The sequence below is a fragment of the Papio anubis genome, chromosome 13 (assembly GCF_008728515.1).
Source record: "Papio anubis isolate 15944 chromosome 13, Panubis1.0, whole genome shotgun sequence".
NCBI lineage: Eukaryota > Metazoa > Chordata > Mammalia > Primates > Cercopithecidae > Papio > Papio anubis.
This window is the reverse complement of record NC_044988.1, coordinates 61,806,306-61,817,936: the sequence shown is the minus strand read 5'-3', so window position 1 is coordinate 61,817,936 and position 11,631 is coordinate 61,806,306. Positions and strand designations below refer to the sequence as shown.

At 54.5% G+C, this 11,631-nt stretch overlaps 1 protein-coding gene across 2 annotated transcripts; it reads left to right on the top strand.

Annotated features, from left to right (window-relative positions):
* Positions 1-4,732: 4,732 nt before the first annotated feature.
* AQP3 (aquaporin 3 (Gill blood group)) lies at positions 4,733-11,279 on the top strand. Of its 2 annotated transcripts, XM_003911599.4 has the most exons (6): positions 4,733-5,064; positions 8,554-8,680; positions 8,988-9,125; positions 9,476-9,594; positions 9,929-10,146; positions 10,237-11,279. In XM_003911599.4, the coding sequence occupies exons 1-6, from the start codon at positions 4,957-4,959 to the stop codon at positions 10,403-10,405; spliced, it is 879 nt and encodes a 292-aa protein (XP_003911648.1). In that variant the 5' UTR covers positions 4,733-4,956; the 3' UTR covers positions 10,406-11,279. The 2 variants fall into 2 exon arrangements, with proteins under 2 accessions (XP_003911648.1, XP_031510167.1); XM_031654307.1 differs by lacking the exon at positions 9,929-10,146.
* Positions 11,280-11,631: the final 352 nt, after the last annotated feature.

The following is an 11,631-nucleotide window of genomic DNA, read 5'->3' as shown; positions in this document are numbered from 1 at the left end:
GGTGCGATCTCGGCTCAGTGCAAGCTCCGCCTCCTGGATTCATGCCATTCTCTTGCCTCAGCTACAAGCGCCGCCACTGCACCTGGCTAATTTTTTCTTTTGTATTTTTAGTAGAGATAGGATTTCACCTTGTTAGCCAGGATGGTCTTGATCTCCTGACCTCGTGATCCTCCTGCCTCAGCCTCCCAAAGAGCTGGGATTATAGGCGTGAGCCACTGCGCCCGGGCTCCAGGTTGCTTTTATAAGGGAAGAGGAAAACATATAAAAAATAGAAATGTGTGTAGTGTCTGCTGGTGGAAGAACTGCCCCTGTTTTTCTCCCCTGCTTTGGTTCCCAGGCTAGATTTGGATGCCAGCAGGCCCAGGATGGGATAGGATGAGGATGGGGTGTTGTGGGCTGGGGTTCCCCATTTTTTTTCAGTGTTGAGGAGTACCTTGCCAGTTTCTGCCCTGTGCTGCCTTTGCAGCTTCACTTGAGGCAGGGATGGGCTGGATGCATATTATAGGGTGGGAGGAAAAGGGGGCAACATGGCAGGGGTGCTCTACCACTCCCATAGCCTGTGATCTGGGCCTTGGCACCAGGAGTCTATGGTTCTGTCTTGAGTCACAGGCTGGCAGTGGGGCCAGCAGGCAGGTACTCAGTGATGGCTCCCTGATTCACCATGGGGCCTCCCAGCCTATAGAGGCCTGGAGGGTAGGGTGCATCTTTCTGAGTCAAGGGTCATTAGAGTCCTCATGTGGGGATTCTATATATGTGTGAGCCCATGGCGAGGCTCTCATGTGAATGGGATCCCTGAACATGGGAGCAGAGCTCAGTGTCTATAGGCAAGTGTGTGACTGTGAACCATGGTGTGTGTGTGTGTGTGTGTGTGTGTGTATGCACAAGTGCCTGCATGTATGTGAATCTACTTTATGTGTATTGCTAAACCCATCTCTTTGGGCATGAACCACCTCTGGGACTGGGAGCCCTTATTTCTTTTGTTTTCTTTTCTTTTTTAACATGCCTATCTAGGCTGGGCACGGTGGCTCATGCCTATAATCCCAGCACTTTGGGAGGCCAAGACGGGTGGATCACCTGAGGTCAGGAGTTCGAGACCAGCCTGGTCAACATGGTGAAACCCTGTCTCTACTAAAAAGAAAAAAAAAAAGCCAGGCGTGGTGGCTCACGCCTGTAATCCCAGCACTTTGGGAGTCCGAGGCGGGTGGATCACAAGGTCAGGAGATCGAGACCACCCTGGCTAACACGGTGAGACCCCGTCTCTACTAAAAATACAAAAAATTAGCCAGGCATGGTGGCGGGCTCCTATAGTCCCAGTTACTTGGGAGGCTGAGGCAGGAGAACGGCGTGAACCCAGGAGGCGGAGCCTGCAGTGAGCTGAGATCCGGCCACTGCACTCCAGCCTGGGTGACAGAGCGAGACTTCGTCTCAAAAAAAAAAAAAAAAAAAAGGCCGGGCATGGTGGTGCATGCCTGTAATCCCAGCTACTCGGGAAGCTGAAGCAGGAGAATCGCTCAAACCCAGGTGGAGCGAACTCCGCCTCCTGGATTCAAGTGATCCTCCTGTCTCAGCCTCCTGAGTAGCTGGGATTACAGGCATGTGGCAGAGGTGGTTCATGCCCAAAGAGATGGGTTAGCAATACTCATAATCCTACAATCCTAGCGCTCTGGGAGGCCAAGGTAGGCAAGTTGCTTGAGCTCAGGAGTTCCACACCAGCCTGACCAACATGGCGAAACCCCTTCTCTACAAAAAATACAAAAATTACAGGCATGGTGATGCATGCCTGTAGTTCCAGCTATTTGAGAAGCTGAGGTAGGAGGATTGCTTGATCCCATGAGGTAGAGGCTGGAGTGGGTCATCATCCATGTTTTTTTTTTTTTTTTTTTTTTTTTTTTGGAGACAGACTGCCCCTGTGTCCCCCAGGCTGGAGTGCAGTGGCGCGATCTCCGCTCACTGCAAGCTCCACCTCCCGGGTTCACGCCATTCTCCCGCCTCAGCCTCCGAGTAGCTGGGACTACAGGCGCCCGCCACCTCGCCCGGCTATTTTTTTGTATTTTTAGTAGAGACGGGGTTTCACCATGTTAGCCAGGATGGTCTCGATCTCCTGACCTCGTGATCCACCCGCCTCGGCCTCCCAAAGTGCTGGGATTACAGGCTTGAGCCACCGCGCCCGGCCCATCATCCATGTTTTTAAGAGCTTGTTTAGCTTCTTCTGCTACCTCTCCTGACAACCTGTCCACTTGAAGGGTCCATGCCTGTCTGTCCTGAAATGTCAATGGTCCTGTCACCTAACACAGTTTGACTGTAGGTTCCAGTGGCCCCTGAGGCTTTCTTGGTGCTGATCACCTTTCTGATCAAGGACGACAGGGCTAACCCTTCTCTCTTTTGGCCCCCCTAGGAGAAGAACCTCTGCACTAGCCCTGCTCACTTCTCATTGGACCGTGGGAGCCCTTATTTCTTTTTTTTTTTTTTGAGACGGAGTTTGGCTCTTGTTGCCCAGGCTGGAGTGCAATGGCACGATCTCAGGTCATTGCAACCTCCACCTTCTGGGTTTAAGTGATTCTCCTGCCTCAGCCTCCCAAGCAGCTGAGATTACAGGCACCCGCCATAACGCCGGGCTAATTTTTGGTATTTTTAGTAGAGATGGGGTTTTGCCATATTCATCAGTCTGGTCTTGAACTCCTGACCTCAGGTGATCCGCCCACCTCAGCCTCCCAAAGTGCTGGGATTATAGGTGTGAGCCACCACGCCCAGCCGAGGGCCCTTATTTCTCATATTCATCCCTCAAGGGACAAGTCCTCAGGGTAATTAGCCCACCTGGATTAAGTCCCTCTGGAAAATGATTTATTTGATCTCCTCTGGCAATGCTGCCATAGAAGCTTGGCATAAGTGCACATTGTTTGCTCCCAGGCCACCAGATGTTTCCTTGTTATTAAAAGCAGCATAGAGGGTAAGGTTGCACTTTGGGAGGCTGAGGTGACAGGATCACTTAAAGCCAGGAGTTTGAGACTAACCTGAGCAACATAGCAAGACCTTGTTTTTACAACAGATTTTTAAAAATTAGCTAAGTGTCATGGTGGCACATAGTCCCTATAGTCCCATCCATTCTGGAGGCTGAGGTGGGAGGATCGCTTGAGTCCAGGAGTTCGAGGCTACACTGAGCTGTGATTGCACCACAGCCTGGCTGATGGAGCAAGACCCTGCTCTTTTTTTTTTTTTTTGAGACGGAGTCTCGTTCTGTCACCCAGGCTGGAGTGCGGTGGCCAGATCTCGGCTCACTGCAAGCTCCGCCTCCTGGGTTTATGCCATTCTCCTGCCTCAGCCTCCCGAGTAGCTGGGACTACAGGCGCCCGCCACCTCGCCCGGCTAGTTTTTTGTTTTTTTTTTTTTAGGAGAGACGGGGTTTCACAATGTTAGCCAGGATGGTCTCGATCTCCTGTCCTTGTGATCCGCCCATCTCGGCCTCCCAAAGTGCTGGGATTACAGGCGATGAGCCACCGCGCCCGGCCAAGACCCTACTCTTTAAAGAGAGAGAGAGAAAGAGAGAGAGAGAGAGAGAGAGAGAGCAAGGTTGTCCCATGATCCCCATCAGACGAGGCTGACTCCCCCACAATTAAGTTTGCTTAAAGAGACAGACTTGCTGCCCGCAGTGGCTCATGCCTGTAATCCCAGCACTTTGGGAGGCTGAGGCGGGTGGATAACTTGTGGTCAGGAGTTCAAAACCAGCCTGGTCAACATGGTGAAACCCTGTCTCCATTAAAAAAACAAAAATTAGCTGGGCATGGTGGCATGTGCCTGTAATCCCAGTTACTCGGGAGGTTGAGGCAGGAGAATCATTTGAACCTGGGAGGTGGAGGTTGCAGTGAGCCAAGATCACACCATTGCACTCCACCTAGGCAACGGAGAGTCTCTGTCTAAAAAAAAAAAAAAAAGAGAGAGACAAGAGAGAGACAGACTCTTCCTTGGCTGGGGTAAGTCAGATAGGAGAGGAGAGGGTTAAAAACAGCTGGGACTCAGCCTGCTGGCAAACATGTGGCATGTGGCATGTCGGGGCAACTGCAGCTCAGCCTCTGGAGCCATGTGAGCAATGCACTCAGGTACACGTGTGACAAGCTCAGGTCACCTAGCCATGTTCAATAGGCATGTGCACAGCCACGAGGAATGCCCAGCCATACAATTAGGCACACAGGACATCCACCATGTGTAGACACAGCTGTGGACATAGCTGGCCAGGACATGCGACACACGACGTGCTCACAGCACAAGGAGAAGGGCCCATGAACTCAGCACGTGTGTCTGTGTGCCCACCTGGGTCTGGACTGCTGCCCTCCTGACACAAGCTGTCCACTTGAAGGGTCCGTGCCTATCTGTCCTGACAGAAGAGACAGTGTTTCTTCCCACTTGGGGCTCGCAGCCTCCTCCCTCCTGCCCCGAATTAAGGACCTGTTGGGTCCAGTCATCCTGGAGAGATGAGGCCAGTTTCTTTCTGACAGGTCTCCTTCCGCCTCCAAGGAAGTGGGGTGATCACAAGGTCCAGGTGGTCTCTATGACAGCTGCATCCTCCCCAGCCATGGCCCTGAACCCTGCCTATACTCCCACCATTGGCTCTCAGATCTGCCTAAGCCTCTCAGCCCCCATGACGCCCCCTCCCCTAAGTGCCCTTTGAAGGCTACCCCTCCCTCAAAGCTCCTCACACTCCATGCCCGCCTCCCCATGCCACCTTCCTCTCCAGCTCCGCCCACCCGGCGTCCGCACCAGCCTCCCACCGAGGTGGGGCGGGGGCGAGGGGGCGCCCACTCCTCCGCGCTCCGGGACTGCAGGGCGGGGCTGCAGGGCGGGCGGGGCCCGTGTCTCCCGCGCTCCTATAAAGGGAGCCACCAGCGCTGGAGGCCGCTGCTCGCTGCGCCCGCTGCCTCCCGCTACGCCTGCCCGCCCGACAGCGCCGCCGCCTGCCCCGCCATGGGTCGACAGAAGGAGTTGATGTCCCGCTGCGGGGAGATGCTCCACATCCGCCACCGGCTGCTCCGCCAGGCGCTGGCCGAATGCCTGGGGACCCTCATCCTCGTGGTGAGTGGAGGGAGCCGGGAAAACCTTTCTCTCTCCAGCCCTTGCACTCCCCAAACGCTCACTTCCCCGAAGGGGCTGTGTTTTCCAAGGTGGCCTGGACGCACCTCCCCAGCTCTGACCCCCACGCTTAACCCCGGCGGATCAAGCTGACTTCCAAAGTCCTCTCCCCCAGGGTTTTAACCCCATCTCTGACAGCTCCGACTCTCCAGAATGACAGCTGTTACTCCCCAGTGACAGTGCCGATCGTTTACCTCCCACAAGTGACTCAGCCCACAGGCTGGGGGAAGCAGTCTGGGACCGCCAGCCACTTCCCCTGCCTCCCACAGCCCTCCAGTTTCCCGGAATCCCAGCTCCCAGAGGCAGGGGAAGGAGCGGAGGCAAATGAGCCATTATTAGGTTATTTGGGTCGTGGGTGTCTGGCCGCTAATGAATAATTAAGCCTCAAAAAGTCCAAAAGTTGCAGTGAGTGAGGACAGTTGCACGAGTGGGGGCAGAGGGCGCAGGCCACATGGGCTGCAAACAGCGAAGTGGGAAGGGAGGCAGATTCTGACGGTAGGAGGGTGGGAGGAAGCTAGGCCCAAACACAGAGGACGCGTGTCTAAAGTTGCTCCTCTGGTGCGGAGCGACTCCCAGGCCCTATCTGTTATCCAGACAGATGCTGTCAGCGTCTCTGCAGAAGAGGACAAGCATTCTGTTTATTCCCTGGTCTCTTGGTTACAACGTGGGTTCTCTGAGTTAGATATTTCCCTGTCTGGGTTACTCCTCAGTCCTAGTTACTCCTTGGTTACACCAGTTTCACCCTGGTTTTGTTCTGGGTAACTCTGTCTGCACTTCTTAGGTCTGGCAGACCCACCAGTTATGGTCCTATTTCCTGTCCCAGTTTCTGTCTGATTTTCAGCCCCTCATGTGGTTACACCTGTTTTCCTCTGGGTTCAGTTGCTACATTGCAGTGGGTGGGTTACTCCGTTCCTGCCCCAGCCCTAGGTAGTACAGACCAGCTGGCCCACTGTGGACTAGGAAGCTTAACTAAGGGGTAGGGATCCCCAAATGGTAGAGGAGCAGGATCTATGGGCAGAGGAGGGCTGACCCACTTCTGGCTTCCAAGAATAGGAAGTGGGGAAGCCACAGGGGGCATTTTATCCACAGCCTCCCATAAGATTAGTGGTCCTATCAGCCAGCCCTGGCCCCTCTCTTGTGTGCCAAGAAGGCAATAGGAGGTGGCTTTTATCACCCTCCTGCCTCAGAGCCCCCACTCCTGAGTCTTGAGTCCAGCCACCTGTTTTAGAGCAGCCAGGCCAGGGGAGGACGATGTCTTCTATTTTCCTAGGGGGCCTCCTCATTCCCTCCCAAGTCTCAGTTCACTCTCTCACAAAGGAGCCGTTAGTCCTCCCACTGAGCCCCAGGATCATCAGGCTTATCCCAGACCACAAAAGAAGGGTGTTAATTTGTGGGGGAAGGCTTGCAGGCTCAGATGGATGTGAGGTATTGGATATCAGTGAGAAGCAGAACTTCAAGGACTGCATGAACTGGAGGGGCAGGCCTGGGGGTCCCTGTGTAATGGATGAATGCCTGCCTGCATACCTGTGTGTTGGGAGCCTAGGCCTGCAGTGGCAGAATCAGGGTTGGCTTTGGGGTGAGGAAAGCCCCTTTCTTTGAGATACCTGGTGCTAGGGCAGGGGGCAGTGCTGGCTGAGAACTCAGGGCAGGGGGTGGGGGAGGAAGAGGAAGATTAGCCCCAAGGTGGTGGAACTGGCTCTGACAGCTCCTCCCTCCAAGGCCTCCTGGGATGGAGCCAGGTCTGAGCCTTTGGCAGGCAAGGAGCTGCGGCCAGGGCCTCCCAAGCAGGGGCAGGACGCCTCAGACCCTCACGGCCTGTCTCCCACTACCCCTCTTCACACATACACCTGCAATCTCTGATCTTTGCTCTCACCTGCCTGCACACCTTTGCCCCATGTCATTGCCGCTGGCTTCTCCATTATCTCTTGGTCTTTCTGGGATGATAATCAAAATGCTTAACCATCCAGAACAGGCACTGACCCATCAGAATAAACAGGGCCCGTAGCACAGGTCCTGGAAACTGCCTGCTCTGTGAGCATAAAACGTTTAGTTATGGGCAGGTGGGAGAGGAGACCAGGGGAAGGCATTTGAGCAGCTTTGAGGGACACTCAGGGGGCTCGGGGCAACAATTCTTTACAGCTGCTGTGGAAGTATTTTCAGGCTTGAACAAGGGGAATAGACATAGTACATTCTTTTTAAAATAGAGACAGGATCTCACTATGTTGCCCAGGCTGGTCTCAAACTCCTGGGTTCAAGATCCTCCTATCTCAGCCTCCAAAGTGCTGGGATTACAGGTGTGAGCCACCACAGCTGGCTCCAGTACGTTCTATATTTGAAGAACACCAGGGTTCTTAGTCTTTTTTAGTTGCCCCATTTTTGGCAGAAAGTTTAGAACTGATCTCCCCATTTCTACTGCCCTGGGTCCCAGGCTGGGGATAGTAAGAGGAGCCACTCAGATCCCTCTCTGTAGGACCTCCAAATCTGAGTGGGGAATCTGGACCCCTGAGAGCAGAGAGGTCATGGGTGGAGAGAGGAGGCGCTGGGACAGGGACAGGTAAAGGAAGAGGGACACGGTGAGGGCTGGGGCTCTGACATCCTGGACTCAGGAGAAGTGGATTCAATCTCACTTCTGGTCTTCTCCCTATTTATTTGTGTCCCCCATTGCCAACACTACCACCACCACATGAGCTTTTCTTTTCTTTTTAACTCTTTTTTTTTTTTTTTTTTTGAGATGGAGTCCCACTCTGTCGCCCAGGCTGGAGTGCAGTGGCACAATCTTGGCTCACTGCAACATCTGCCTCCCATGTTCAAGTGATTCTCCTGCCTCAGCCTCCTGAATAGCTGGGATTACAGGCGTCTACCACCACGCCTAGCTAATTTTTGTATTTTCAGTAGAGATGGGGTTTCGCTATGTTGGCCAGGCTGGTCTGAAACTCCTGACCTCAGGTGATCCACCCGCCTCAAACTATCAAAGTGCTGGGATTATAGGTGTGAGCCACTGCACCTGGCCCACATGAGATTTTCTTTGGGGCAGCTGGGGGATGAGTGAGAGGCTTCCCACCTTTATGGTCCAGGCCTGAAGGGCTGCGGATAAACTTGTGCTAAGGTGAAAGCTGTTCCCCTAAACCTACTGCTGAAATTCAAGGAAAATCAGTGAAGATGGTTCAGTCATCTTCTAGGATCCCAGTCACAGACCCTGCTTCCAGCGCTTTCCATAGGGCCCTCTTATATTACGGTTGGGATAGTGGGGGTGGGAAGGCATGTGTCCTTTTTCTGGAGGGTGCAATTGCAGCAGAAGGGGTTCGGGTTGGGTTCCAGGAAGGGCCTCTAGTCCTCCCAGTGGTGGCGGGTGGGCAGGTTGCTGGCTTCACCCCTTCCTTCTGGAGTGAGAGTTGCTGGTCCTCACCCTCCCTGCCTTGTTCTTCCTGACAGATGTTTGGCTGTGGCTCCGTGGCCCAGGTTGTGCTCAGCCGGGGCACCCATGGCGGTTTCCTCACCATCAACCTGGCCTTTGGCTTTGCTGTCACTCTGGGCATCCTCATTGCTGGCCAGGTCTCTGGTAAGGCCTTAACCCTGCCCCCAGCCCTTGACCCTCAATAGCATTCCCACTAGGTGTCCTGGCATTCCTAAGGGCAGGTCATGGCTGTGGCCTCTGCTTTGGCCCCCTGGGAAAGGAGGGTGGAGAAGACACTTGACACTTAGAACCTTCGACTCTCACCTTGGAATCAGAGATGATCAACTGGCCTGCTACATAGACCAACCGCCATCCTGTGCAAGAAACCCCTCTCTGCACCTCTTCTCAGGGGACCCTAGCCTCCTGACTGTGGCAGGCTGCAGCTAATAGGTCCCATGTCCCCTCTGCCCAGGGGCCCACCTGAACCCTGCCGTGACCTTTGCCATGTGCTTCCTGGCTCGTGAGCCCTGGATCAAGCTGCCCATCTATACCCTGGCACAGACGCTGGGAGCCTTCTTGGGTGCTGGAATCGTTTTTGGGTTGTATTATGGTAAGCATTCCCCACCCTGTCCTCCTCCACTACCCGCCTCCCTCTGTTCAGGACCAGCTGGCACCAGGCCTTTTGATGACAGACAGCTAGGGCCTGCCCAGGCCCCGGGCTCATGACTCACTCATTCACGCACAGGGCCAAGGTTGGGGGCACGAGGGGAAAGGAACAAGTTGGGCAATAACAGAGTCTCAGGCCCTCCACCCCACCCCATGTCATCCCCTCTGCCTGGTGCAATACAGCAGTATTGCTACTTACCCATAACCAGTGGGAGGGTGGGGAGGGCACACCTGAGAGGGAAGGCTGGGCTCAGGCCTCTCCCCCAGCTCACTCTGGGTCTAATCTGTCACCAGATGCAATCTGGGGCTTTGCCGACAACCAGCTTTTTGTTTCGGGCCCCAATGGCACAGCTGGCATCTTTGCTACCTACCCCTCTGGACACTTGGATATGATCAATGGCTTCTTTGACCAGGTATGGGCTGGGGACATGTGAGGGGAACGCAGGGAGGGGACCAAGTTGCCTTGGTAGCTCATGGGCTGGCTCGGGGACAGGACTCCTTGACTGTAGCAGGATTTCTCAAATCTGTGGGGTAACCCGCATCAGAACATGGTGGCAGGTACTTATAAAACATGCGGCTCTCCAGCGGGTTCTTGTGCACGCAGACATTCTAGCACCATTGCTTTCAGGAGGAAAGCATGGGCAGGCACTGACAGGAGTCTAGGAGCTAGAGGGAAGGTAGGGGACGGAAGGAGGGATCAGAGAAAGGGAGGGAGCTGCTGCTCACCCTATTCTCCCCACCCCCCAGTTCATAGGCACAGCCTCCCTCATCGTGTGTGTGCTGGCCATTGTTGACCCCTACAACAACCCTGTCCCCCGAGGCCTGGAGGCCTTCACCGTGGGCCTGGTGGTCCTGGTCATCGGCACCTCCATGGGCTTCAACTCCGGCTATGCTGTCAACCCTGCCCGGGACTTTGGACCCCGCCTTTTTACAGCCCTCGCGGGCTGGGGCTCTAAAGTCTTCACGTGAGTACAGTTCCCACCCAGCTCACCCCAGCCTGCCTCTCCTCTGCCCCGCCCCCCACGTCCCTGACTGAGAGTGTCTGTTCCCCCCAGGACCGGCCGGCATTGGTGGTGGGTGCCCATCGTGTCCCCACTCCTGGGCTCCATTGCGGGTGTCTTCGTGTACCAGCTGATGATCGGCTGCCACCTGGAGCAGCCTCCACCCTCCACCGAGCAAGAGAATGTGAAGCTGGCCCATGTGAAGCACAAGGAGCAGATCTGAGTGGGCAGTGGCCATCTCCCCACTCCATGGCGCTGGCCTTGAGCATCCACTGACTGTCCAAGGGCCACTCCCAAGAAGCCCCCTTCAGGATCTACCCTTCCAGGCTAAGGAGCTCCTTATCCACCCTCACCCCACGAGACAGCCCCTTCAGGAGTTCACTGGATCTTGCCCAAATAGCACCTTAGGCCACTGCCCCTAAGCTGGGGTGGAACTGGAATTTGGGTGAATACATCCTTTTGTCTCCCAAGGGAAGAGAATGGGCAGCAGGTTTGTGTGTGTGTGCGTGTGTGTGCTTGTGTGTGTATGTGTGTGTGTGTGTGTGGTTTCCCAGATATTCAGGGCAAGGGACCAGTCAGAAGGGATTCTGGCTGTTGGGGGAGCCCAGAGATGGGGGAAGGCAGCCTGTCCATTTGTGCATGAGGAGAGGAAAGTGCCAGGGTGTGTGTGTTTCAGGGGCTCCACATGGAGGAGCTGCAGATAGATGTGTTTCTGTGTGTGTGTGTGTCTGCCTTCTTTTCTAAGTGGGGGCTTCTACAGGCTTTTGGGAGGTAGGATGGATGTGGGAAGGGCTGGGAGAGGGCAGCCATAGCTCAGGTTTGGAGCTCTGGATGTACATACATAAGTAGGAGCAGTGGGACGTGTTTCTGTCATAACGCAGGCATGAAGGGTGGGGTGAAGTCCAGGTCATAAGTTTCATGTTTGCTTTTGTTTTGTTTTATTTTGATGTATGTAGCAGATGTTACAGTCCTAGGGATCGGGGTTGGGAGACCCCACTCTAGAAAGGGTCGTCGCTCCTTTAATCCTCCACTCAACAATGTACTCTTTTATCTTTTATATTAAAAAAAAGAAATAAAATGTGTGCCTAAAACCTCCAGTTGTGCAAATCTCTTTCTGCTTGCTCTGCTGCTTTTCTGGGGCCAGTTAAGGAGCTTCAGCATGCCCACAGTGAGCCAGGGTGCCCGGCTGAGTGTCTGATGTGGTCAGGTTGCCCTGGGGGTCATACAGAGAGGTTAGAGAGCCTCTTCACCAAGCCTCTCAGTTTGAACTCAGTGGTCCCAAACTTTCCCCCAAGCTTCCATCCTCATGGGTACTCCAGCATAATGAATGGAATCTTCTTCCCAATCCCTGTACGCACACATCACCCTGGAAAAGGCTTGAGCCCCATGCAGGGAAGATCTTGCTGCAGAGCTGCCCAAAAGGGAGAACTGCTGCCCAGGAGGTGGCAA